This window comes from Chlamydotis macqueenii, chromosome 2 (assembly GCF_036417535.1).
Source record: "Chlamydotis macqueenii isolate bChlMac1 chromosome 2, bChlMac1.mat, whole genome shotgun sequence".
Classification (NCBI taxonomy): Eukaryota; Metazoa; Chordata; class Aves; order Otidiformes; family Otididae; genus Chlamydotis; species Chlamydotis macqueenii.
In genome coordinates this window covers 144,985,401-144,997,814 of record NC_141557.1, presented here as the reverse complement: position 1 = coordinate 144,997,814, position 12,414 = coordinate 144,985,401, and the positions used below count along the sequence as shown (strand labels likewise).

The 12,414-nt window shown below is 38.8% G+C and overlaps 1 protein-coding gene across 2 annotated transcripts in view; it reads right to left on the bottom strand.

Moving 5' to 3' along the window:
• The window catches only part of EMC2 (ER membrane protein complex subunit 2), a 44,248-nt gene extending 33,074 nt beyond the window's left edge, over positions 1-11,174 (bottom strand). For both annotated transcript variants that reach the window (XR_015257730.1, XM_086741165.1), the window contains exons 1-3: positions 11,018-11,174; positions 3,821-3,934; positions 1,406-1,470 (exon numbers count right to left, since the gene is read on the bottom strand). Coding sequence is in view for 1 of the 2 variants with exons in the window: in XM_086741165.1 (XP_086597291.1) it covers positions 1,406-1,470; positions 3,821-3,934; positions 11,018-11,057 (219 nt within the window). In the remaining variant the exon portion in view is untranslated. The remainder of the gene's footprint in view (positions 1-1,405; positions 1,471-3,820; positions 3,935-11,017) is intronic.
• Positions 11,175-12,414: the final 1,240 nt, after the last annotated feature.

Genomic DNA, 12,414 nt, shown 5'->3' with positions numbered 1-12,414 from the left:
ACATGGGATGCAAGATAAACTTGTCTAGTTCTGCCTACCTTCAAATTGCCCTTCTCCCAACTACATCCTCTAGTCTGACCCCTTGTATATCACAGACCATTAATTTTCACCCAGACGTCACCACATGAAGCTCAAAGACTTTATGGGGTATTTTACCATCTGACAGAAAACAAGGCGCTGGAAGAGTAATCCCCATGAAAGACCTGGATTCTTGAAAATACCTTTCTTTTTACTTAGAATAAGAGCTAGCTTGCTGTCTTTCAGCACACAAGACAAGCTCATGGGTTTTTTTCCCCAGTATTCTGTGAAGGAGGGATAAAAAGATTATTAAAATTTGCCTGCAAAACACACCTTTGCCTTTTTCAGTTGCTGCCTTTAAAGGATTAGCTAAGCTTGCTTGGTTTTTTTTGTTCATTTCAGTGTTTTTTTCGTTTTTAATCTAGAGAACAGGTGTTACAGCTCCAAATAAACTAATTTTATCTAAACTGTTATTTGTATAATTCAAATAAATTTCTATTCAAATTGACTAAACCCAAATATCCATTAACAATACTTTCATCAAGAATCCCAGAATAATTTGGATTGCAAGTGACCTTTGGAGCTCACCTGCTCCAAATCTCCACTCAAAACAGAGCCAGCTTCCAAGTGAGTGCAGGGCCATATCCCAATCGATTTCTGCGCATCTCTAAAGGAGATTCCACAACTTCTCTGTGACACTCATCCCACAGTGTTCACTAACCTCACTGCTAAAAACTTTTTTCTAATATCTAATTGGAATTTCCTTTCTGCAGCCTATGTCTCTCACACTCGTCTTTTGCTGCGCATCTACAAAAATTCGTCTCCATGTTCTTTATACCTTCCATTAGTACATATTCAAAGACAGCAATAAAATATCTTCTTAACTTTCTCAAGACTTAACAAATCCAGATCTCTCAGCCTTTCCTTATACATTATGCAGTCTAGCTCCTTCTTCTTGAAGACTTGCTCCAATATGTCAATGACTTTCTTTGATGATAGCCAATATGACATATGATATGATATGCATGATAGGACATTTTACCTCAAAACATTTAAAAAAACAATATAATTTGAGAGGTTTTCAATAAACAAACGCTCTCTGTACAATATGGCAACTTCAATATTATTCTTGACATTTAGCCTACACCAGAGCAGCTGTAAATATTTTCATGGCTATTGGAAGAGACATGATCTGTCTAAACAGAAGTTACACATTAGAGAAGGTGGGTGGAGGTGGTTTCTTCCCAGCAGTGTATTTCTCAACAGATATTCTATAAGTCCAAGCTATCGAGTTCAGAATATCCTATAGCTGTCCAGAGAACTATCTGGAAGAGATACCCAGGAAGAAAACTTAAGGTTTGAGGGAAAAGTCAACTTGAAAACTTACCAGTGCCAAATCATCTCGACTGCAGTCCAGGGCAGCAATCATCACCTGTTCATATATTATCCAAACTGGACACAAAAGAGACATTAAATGCAGATAACTGTTTTTTTAAGATAATGGGAAACACCTACAATGTAAATAAGATTAATGAATTCTGTCTGTATGCTTTTCCCCTTCTACTCCCATCAATCACTACTGAAACAGGGATATTTTAAGAAACTGCTGGAATTAATTAAAAAAAAAAAAAACATTTAAGCAATTTTATTGCTTTTAGTAACTAAGTACCTTTTGACATCTTGAAAGCCAAAAAAAGCTCTAATTCTCTGCTTTTCCTAACATTATAGCTGCAGTCCTCTAAACAGACCCCCATTAAGACTTGCTTTCTGATCAGACCTGGAGAACAGCTATTTGGGCTAGAAAGAAAATTTCCCTTAACCATTTCACTGCTGGAAGTCCTACAAATGCTGTCTTCTTCCTGAAGTTGAACTTCTCTAAATCAATGACAGACTACATTATTTCTTACCTAGGCCTATGGAGCTCTTGAATGTAAGAACTTAACAGTGAAGCTACACAAACTGCAGAAAAGAGAGATTATGGTAGAGAAAAACAAGTAATGCAGGTATTAGAAGTAGTAATTGTTTTGAACTGATGTAAGTCAAATCAGGTGCACCTAATAGTTCATAACTGAACAGAAGCAAATGTCTTCCAAAATAAAAACATAAAATAAAAACATAAAATAAAAACATAAAATAAAAACAACAAGGGGCCTCTCATGTTTAAAGATATTGGAAATTCATATTGTAGAAACTATTTTTTAAAGAAATGAAAGAATAAAATCTTGAAAAGTAGGACAAAGTCACCACTGACAGGAAAGAATGACTCGGTTTGTATTACTAAGAACAATGTTTCAGAAAGGCTTCAGTAAGATCTGAGAGGAGTATCAAGCTCCTCAACAATTTCTTACTAAAATACAGTTCTCCTAAATTACTAGAAACACAGTAAAGAAAAAAAGCAAAATCAAGGTTAGTTCTCAAAGTTCTTCTAAAGCAGAGGAAACCTCCAACAATTCTCTTGCAGGTGGGTGTATCAAGTCTACCCATGCAGTCTAAAAACAAGCGTGTTCCTCACAATTACAGTGCAAAAGCCCCCCATGGTGCAGTGTCTTCTTCAGGCACTGAATCTCCAAATGTTTTAACTTCATGACTCACTGCTATACACAAAGTAGTCTTCAATACATGATACTTTTGGTAGACTATCCATGTATTTATGTACAAAAAAGTACAACATCTGCAAGTGGCCAAGTTCCTTACAACAGAAAGAATGCCAGAACAGAACTAGAGTTCATAGAGTGCAAGACAGAACCAGAGTAAAGCACTGATATAAAACAAATCCTATCTGCAGAATCCCAAATCGAATACTGAAAGATGCCTCATCTGACAAGAAAGGAAGACTGTGTCTTTCTGAAATCACTATGTGGATGTTAATTCCTGGAACACTGTATGAAGTTAGGTATTTGAAATTAAAGTTAACTTACTGAAGCTGAACAAAGTTAATAATATGAAATACTATAACTTTATTATTAAATACAATGTCCTACTGAAGCTGCTAAATCCACTTGTGACTACGTAAGAGCAGTTAGTAAAATATAAGAACTACAAGAGAAACGTATAAAAGAATGTCTATACTAAATTATCTGAATTATAAAAAAAAGAAAAAAGCAGAAAGAATTAAAAAAAAGATAAAAACCTGTGTGATTAATATGCAATTTTATACAATCTTGACAGCACTTAGTTACAATTTATTTTATTTTATGCTTATAGTAAAGAGTGCTATTGCATTGTGACATTTTCCTAAACAATTCCCTTTTAGTAAGAAACATTATATCCAAGCTTCTGTCTACTGAAATTAGCACAGGGTAGTTAAAATCCCCTGAAAATAATAATTTCATGAATAGTGGAAACTTAGACTTATCTTCAACTGTAATATCACAAATGTAATATTATAATGAAGACAGCCTTAATATTAATTCCTGTAGTATTTTTGACTTGATCAAGGAATAGCTTTCCCTGTTATAGAAAGATACCTTTCAACTTTTGCTACAGTGTTAAAGAACTGAAAATCAGCCAAATGACAGCTAGCTATAACAGTTTCACACTAAGTTTTCACATAATGATCTAACTACTAACACAGCAAACTAATGGTTTCAGTAGGTAGTTTTTCCATCTGTTTTCACTGTAGCCCAAATTTGGGAAAGAAATAAAATCTAGGAATTCTACCAGTCTATTAGACTAGAAAATAACATATATTTCATCAACATTAGGAGATACAGAAAGGCAACACAGATACACAAATGAGACACTGAAAAGAGAAAACAAATTCAGACAACAGAAGTTTTAAAAATAATGATTGTTTACTTACTGTCATCTCCAAGTTTAGATGCATATTCATTAATTAACTCTTCTCCAACATCCACTATTTGTTCACTGTTTCGGTAGTTTTCTTCCCTCCATTTCCTCATTTTATCACGCATATCTGGAGGCAAAGAGGAGGAAAAAAAAAACACTGAGATTTCCAGAAAGTAATGAAATTTTAATTTTATTTCTGAAAATATGCATATGAAGAATGGGTTTAGAGAGCAACAGATCTAAAAAAAAAGTGACTTCTACTAATATTAGGTAACTACTAGAGAACAGAAACTCTATCACACAAACTGTGCTCATGCTCCAATATAATTGATTCAACTTCTAAGTTTGCACTCCCTTGGGTCAGTAACACATGCAGTAAAAAAAACCCTTATACCTAGTTATCCAATAAATAATATTTAATGGACATTACCCATGGTTAGGAAAACCAGGCCACGAGAGATTTCTCCCAAGTACCTTCACCTTTACATTTACTGTTGTACTAAAATTGCATTTCTGCCCTAGGTGAATAAATTTTCACTCGAAGTATTAGAAAAACTATGAGAACTCAATTACTGCTCACATTCATCATTGTCAGCAAAATGCTGTGAACTTCTACTCTAAAAAGAATCTACACACTGCTATAGAAAGGAGCCATAAGAAAAGCACACATGGAAGTGAAGGCTTTCTACACCAAGGAAGTGCCCAAAGGTATGAAAATTATCACTATCTCGGTAAAATAGAAAAGATGGTTTACTTTAGCATTAGGATTTTTGTTTCACGAGTACATTCACTACGGATCAGATCTCCAAGAGAGTAGGCATACTCATGAAGTCAGCTAGAGAACACTACCAAGGCTAGGTTTCATTTATCCTCTGGATCAGGAAATTGGTAAGAATGTGATTTGATACACACATATGTATTTATAAACACGTAGATGTTCCATACACAAGAACAAATTTTGAGAAAACTTAAGAAAATAGTTTACATTATTAGACAGTGGCTTTACTAGTATGAAGGTACCACAAAAACCGTTGCCAATATTTTTTTTAAACTTTGTAGCAGCTGGAAAAATAAACACAAAGATAGATCTAAACACTGCCAGTTTTTCCTGCACTTCAAAACGTACGGTTAACAGAACTTGCAGTAAAAATTAAGCACTGAACTTTCCTCCATCTACCTGAAGTGATCTCGGATCGCTCATAAGACTGTTATTGTGCTACATTTTGTATTTTGAAATTCAACCAAAACCACCACAGGGTTACATTTCATATGCATGGGTACAGTTAAATGGTTCTAGACACATGATGGTCCCTGGAAATTCAAAGTTAGACAGAGAGAACACAAACATTCACAAAAGCTGACAAGCTAAACCTATAAAAATAAATAAGCTGTCTGATTTCTACCTACTCATTTACTTGGAAATTATCAATGCCTTCAATTCCAGTGTGATTCCAAATGGAATAGTGTCTGAATTATGTATAACAGAACGCACATCTACCATTCATCACCCAAGTACAGTATTTATAGTGATCGAAAAAAAAACAGGACAGAGAATAGTATATCAGCTGATGACCAAGAAACAAAGTAAAAATAAATTTTCTCTTTCATGTGAATCTATCAAGAGGCTCACTAGTTTTAGAAATAATGAATTTTAAATAAAGGTAGAAGAAAGAAAATGCTAAAAACTGCAGTAAAACTTACTTTTTAACATGTTGTCAAACTTAATCAACTTTTTTTTACTACAAAAGCTATCAAAAGAGTCAGTCAATAATCATTTCAGTCTTGGAAACAAATCTACATACAGCACGTAATATAAGGTTGGGCAGTAGCAATCGGGGATTTTAGGAAAAAAAAAGTTAAAGAAATGCCTAGTTTTAACTATAATTATTCCCGTCAGGCATATAGGCTGGTCCTAAGTAATTGATACATTTGTTTTAGTCTTAGGTTCTCCTAAATTAGCAAGCTTTGCACACATAAATCAAAACATTACAAGTTCAAAGCAGCAGACACACTTGCCACAGTGTTTGTTGTTCCCTAAATCATGCAAGCAGTCTACAGGAAGCCAAAAGAAATAACCTATGTTTTATTTTGTGTCTGTTACAGTGTCAGTTAATTTCACCTGAGCAACTAGATAGGAAGTAATCCTCTTACAATTACTTATACTTTGATTGTTTAGTTGGATCATAGTTTTCAAGTCCTCAGTATCTAAAAGCACTTGATGAAATGAAGGCAGTTACCCCTATTAGTAGAGACATACATTGAATGTTCCAAACTGTTACCTTGACGTATAACAACTGCTACCACCAGCAGTCACTCAGGGACCTCATAACCATTTTATTTCCAGAGCTCACTTGTACATTGTCCTTCTCCTACTGACACCAGATCTTCGACCATACCCCAGGTTCCACCCACTCTCATCTTAAAAAACATGAATCAAACCAAAAAAACCCACAAATCCACCAGTTCACGCACCTTACCTAAACACAGAGGGAGTGTAACAGCCTGGTGACTGCTCTCTGCGAGTCTCCAGCCCCCCTGCCTTACTCAGACGTCTGACTGGTACTTTGCAGGTGCAGACAGAGGCAAAGGGAGCTCAGCTGGGCACTGCAGATGCTGCCTTTAACCACAACAACTCAGCTTTCAAAGTGGGCTCAACTAAAATCCCAGAATCTCACCTTTGCCTATTGTAATCCCATCAATTCATCTATAAAATCCAGAGTAAATTGATCTGTCCCTTTGATTACAACCAAAAATTAGGAATACCTAAAAGCAAACACAGTATGGAACACAACAAAAACATCACACCAACATTTAACTGTCCACAGATTATTATAGAGATAAAACGTTAGCCTGTTTTCTATTTCCTAGAGTCTTTACATACAAAATAAATATGAATTCAGTTTCTAAGTCACAGGAAGGAACCAGTTTTGTCATCTAAAGTGGATTCTAAAGACTAGAGACGCTAAAGATAGAAGTGTTCATTTTAAAATTCATTCGGGATTTTCTTTTTTATATATAATGTTCCCCAATGCAAGAAAATGGCCTCACATATACAGACTGTTAAATTTCATCTAACAAAGCATTTTGTGGTATTTTCAAAAATTACAAAGAATTCCTTGAAAAAAGTCTCACATGAATACGTAACAAAAACTGGTAGTATGGCACTACTTAAGCGGTGTAATTTTTAATAATCCAGAAAACTTAAGTAACTTAATCAACAGTCACCATGAGCTATTCAAAATCTTCCAAAATATTATTTTCACTTGTTTTCAATTTATATTAAAAGAAACCTAGTTTAGAGAACATGCCATCTCTTTCTCTTTTTGGTTTTGATATCCAGTGAAGAAGAATTGTTGACTGAAACAAGAATTGCCATGACAGCATTCAAAGATCTCCAGAAAGCCTGGCTATCACTAGCTGAAAGTCATTGCTTCACTTTAGCTGGATTTGAGACATTAAAACTATTAGGCTTCTGTGCAAAGTAAAGAAAGAAAAGATAGTTTATTTTGTCCAATTCTGACAATATGTCACATAAGTTATCTGTGAAAGCCACTTGTAATTTTGTTAGTTCTTGACTAGTACGACTGCTTATTTGCAGACCAAAAAATTCTGCACATGCAAGCTAACTTGTGTGCTACAAAACCTACTCCTAAAATGAAGTTATACAGGTGTATATTTCTTTTTCTTTTTTCTTAAATATTTCCACTCATGGGCTAAATCAATCTCTAATGTATCACTGAAACCATGTTAAATATTTATGAACAGTCTCCATAAGGTTCTATATGACTTAACCAGCTCCTGCAAGAGGCTCACATCACCAGTTACAACTGTGGCGCTAAATTGCAACATCATGCTGCTTTGCCAGACTTGCAATTCTTGGCTCCCTGTCACTCCACATAGTTTCTAATTCTTATAAATACGAAAGAAGCAAGAAACACAAAGCCATTTTTTTACAGGATAATTAGCAACAGTGGCAAAAAAAGGAGCAACATACCACCTTATTTTCAAATAAATAAACTGTAAAATATATTATGCGTGTCCACATATATAAGTATTTCTTTTACTACAACAGCACCCTGAAGCCACATTTGGCTCACCTAAGTCCACTGAACAAGATCCTGAAGTTAAGTGAGAGATTTTCCTGTTCCACAGGTTTAAAAATACACTCCAAAACTCAAGAAACAGCTGCTGACAAAGTAAAGAAAGAAAACATAAAGACAAGATCTCCAACTGTGGAAATCAGAGTTATTTTCAGTTATCTTTCCTAACCACCCATGCAATGCATTCACCTAGCACACAATTTAATTGCTGTTAAACTCCCATCTTTGCGCCAAAGAACCCAAGTGAAAAGCAAAGCAAGGTACAATCTGTATTTCATCTGCTTCATGTTACTCTTCTTCCCTGACCTCCAATCACAGTTGGAGCAATATGTAAGTAAAAAGCATCTTGCTTAGAAAGGATTGAATATATAAATACCACCTTTCAGACTAATACCAACCGTACACCTGGCTTCACAGAAACTAAGCGTTTTAGACAAACTCAAGATGAGCTACATTCAATTCCTAGAGCTGTGTTCAACTTCTTTGCTAGGGATTAGGTCACAGTGCTTCCAGGATCACCTCATTCATGAAAAGCCTCACTGCACCAGGGATCTGCTGAAGTACATGTGGAGTACAGTAACAAACCTTCTTCTCTGAGAAGAGCCTTTTCATGGTCTGTTGCAGGAATCTGTTCATTTTCACTTTATATCTCTTAAAATAGAGGGGGAAAAAAAATATTTTTTTTGAATGTGTGCTTCTAAAGCACAGACAGCTGCTTGTACCAATGCAGATCTTCAAGGTTTTCCCCTACAGTCCAAATCTTTCATTTGGATGTAAACTGGAAGGTATCAACTTAGAAGTTGATAGGACAAAACTCCCCAACTAGTTCCCAAAAATTTCCTATTCAGCTTATTCATATGCAAAACTATGCACCTAGGACAATGCCACAAATGGCAATCAAAACTCTTGGAAACAGAATATGAAGGTTACTTACAAGAGCAGGATACTCACCTCAGTATGAATTAGCCAAGCCCAAAAGCAGTAAGCTTCACCATCCTATACCTGACCTTTACATTAGAGGATAAAGACACCAACTCTGTCTGCAATACTTCAGCCAAAACAATCTAGGGCTAAAAGTAGAGAGAACGTATCCACAGTGCATGCTACCCACCCTGTGAAAAATCTCATTTCTTTCCAATCACTACACCTGAGAACAACAGGAGGGAAAAAACCTGCCTGCGGAAAGGAAGTAGTGAATGAATTCCTTGTTTTGCTTTGCTTGCATGCACGGCTTTTGCTTTACTTACTAAACTGTCTTTATCTCAACCCACTAGTCTTCTCACTTTCACTGTTCTGACTTCAACAGGGCCTGTTGTAATAGGACACAGGGTAATGCTTTTAAAATAGAGGGAGATAGATTCAGACTTGGTATAAGGAAAATTTTTTTTAGAATGAGGGTTGTAGAACACTGGAACAGGTTGCCCAGAGAGGTGGTGGAGGCCCCATCCCTGGAAACATTCAAGGCCAGGCTGGATGAGGCTCTGAGCAACCTGATCTGGTTGAAGATGTCCCTGATCCTTGCAGGGGGTTTGGACTAGATGACCATTAAAGGTCACTTCCGACCCTAAGGATTCTATGGATCTCTCCCCCATCCCACCAGGGGAAGCGAGCAAGCAGCTGCGTGGTGTTTAATTGCTGGCTGGGGTTAAATCATGACAACATTCAACCAAAATAAAAACTGAAAAGTTGTTTACACAAGCTGTTTTTAGAGCAACTTTTGGGAAAGATTAACAATAACACTAGGAATGCTCCATAGAACTTCCTTTCCCATACAGTGGCCTGCTTGCTTTTTACCCAAGCTGAGTTTCACAACCGCTATACCTTCCCACAGGGGATATAAAGAACGGGCAAGCAATCTTTTCCCAAAGTGCTAAATTAGTATAATGTCATCTCGGTGATGCAACCAAATATCAGAGCAAAACTACCTATAAACAAACAACCAGACTTGCCAGGATGTCCTCTTTTTCATCCCTAATCATTCAGTTACAGCAGTGTTTTCTTTTTTCAATACCAGCTAAAACATTTACTGAGTGTAATTTGAGCTGAAAATGGAATATTTCAAATTCCATTTTGTTTTGCTTTGGAGTCCTCTAGAAAAAGGTGCAGGAAAGACAGCATGGGCACTACTTCTGATGGGTCAGTTACTGTCATCTGCTAAAATACATCCTGTGCAACATTCCTCCACTTATCTCCACTCTACAAAACCAAACTAACCAATAATCCATGCTTGGGGAATTATTCTATTGCTCAATTATTTCTTCACAGATTATGAGTAAATAAATAAAAAAAACCAAAGAACACACAGTTTCTCTCTGCATTATCTTCTCTACTGTATAATGTTTGAAACGTATTGGACCACCCAGCAAAAGGTTCCCCCTTTATGACCAAAATTACAGAGAAGCATTAGTTTACTCCTGACAGAGGACTGTAACGGGCTCAAGGGCTGCATGAACTCACATTTGAACACGTGCCACGTATGTGAGAAAAACTACTGACAACGTCTGGTAAACCTCAAAAAGTATTGCTATAAGAAAAATAAATAATCATCACGATTGAACAGATATGAAAGCTACAAAGACCTGAGGAGCAGGATTTAAAAAAAAACTTTTATATCACTTCAGAACGCATAATCAAGTTTTAGGAAAGTATCAGCTGATTTTCAGGCACTCCAAAAGATGAACTGAGACACTAATTGCTGACCCAACCAAGAGGCCATTTTTTCTTGTAAGCGCTGTGTGTTAGCATTTTGGAGGGGGGAAGCCGGGGTGGAAGGAACGCCAAACACTGTCCTCTGAGAGAAGGGGGGGCCGTCCCCCGCAGGGGAGCGCACCCCGCCGCACACCGGGGACGGGCCCAGGCCCTCCCTGCTCTCCCCCAGCCGATGGAAGGGACGGATGACCGCCGAGGGGGCAACCGCAGGTCTGGTGCCGACCACCCACGGCCCGAGGAGCCCGGCAGCTGCCAGAACAGCCGGACCCCGGCCCTAACCTCCTGCGCCGCCCCTCGGCCCCGCCTGCGCACCGCCGCCGTCCCCGCCCTGCTCTCGGGGGTCGGTGGGTCGGGTCCGGCCCGGCCCGGCCCGGGAGGCCGCCGGTTGGCCGCGGCGTTACCTTCCCAAGTCACGTCGTACATCTCCGACACCTTCGCCATCTTGGCGGCCGCCCGCGTGACTCGCCGCCGTGACGGCCCCGGCCGTCATTGGCGGGAGGGCGGAGGGCGGGCGGTGCCCGGCGGCGGGGCCTCCCCAGCGCAGGGGCCCGGCGGGGCGCGGGTTCCGCCCGACGCGCCTGGCCCGGCGGAGGCGCCGCCCGCCCGCGCTATTCCGCCGCCCGCTCCTTCACGGGCGGGGTCGGCCGGAGAGGCTGAAGACGGGGGACGCGGGTCTTCGCTGAACCGTGTCCGGTTCGCATGGCGCAAAGCTTTGCGCCGTGACTGCACGGGTTCGGATCCCTTTCGGCCTGTGAACTGCCAGTGCGTTTCATGCCCCCCTCAGCTTCTGCTGGAGCCAAGGATGAACCATCCGTTTCTCCGCGCTTGCTCCAGCCCCCCCATGTGCAGTGAACCTCCGCAGTGATAAACTTCTGGCCATGAGTCGGAGAAGCCCTGAGGAGGCCAGGGCCCCACCGCCAGGCCAGGCCCACCTTTGTCTCCCTTCTGCCATTTATTTTCCGACACTGTGGCTGCTGCTGACCACCAGTCACAGACATGAAGTGTTTCATAGTAAAGAAGGCTCCTAATTTCAGTACTGTGTAGTTGTTAAGAAAGAAATGTGTCTCTGCTGAAGATGTTAAAAAAATGACAATTGATTTTTAACTTTGTGTATGCTAAAGGAACTGGTTTTTAGAAAATATCACCAGAAACTTACCTGTCTGATATTCAGCTCTGACACGATCTCTAGGGTAATGACTCTCTACTCAAAATTAATCTCCTAGCTCCATCAACAAATGTATTCCAGTGTCAAGAAAACTTTCTGTATTTATTGTGTTGCTTCCTCTGAACTAGAATAACATACCAATTATTAATGCAATCTACAGTGTAATTACATGTAATGACTTTGACAGCTAAAAGGCCTCAATTCAAATTAAAATGGTGGTCTAGAAAGACTGTGTTTGCCTGATTATTCTTTCCTCAAAAGTGGTTTTTGGTCTTCTAAGTCACTGAATTGTTTAGACCTTGTATAGCTGATTTTACAATGCCAGTGTCTGTATTATCCGAACACTTCCAAAAACATTTGTGTATTTATTCTCATAGTATTCCTATGAGTAGGGAACTATTACCCCTGTTTTACAGGTAAAGGAATGAATGCAGAATGGTTATGTGCCAGATCCATAAAGAATTTAGCACACACCTGCTCTGCACATTACAGGGTATCACTGAAACAGCTGAGGTAAAATGAGAAATTAACTTGCAGAGTTCAATGCTGCTGGATTGCTGAGCTAGCTGTAATGCCTAATATGGGACGCAGACAGAACTTATAAGCATATAAATCCAAAATTTTGATCCTTTC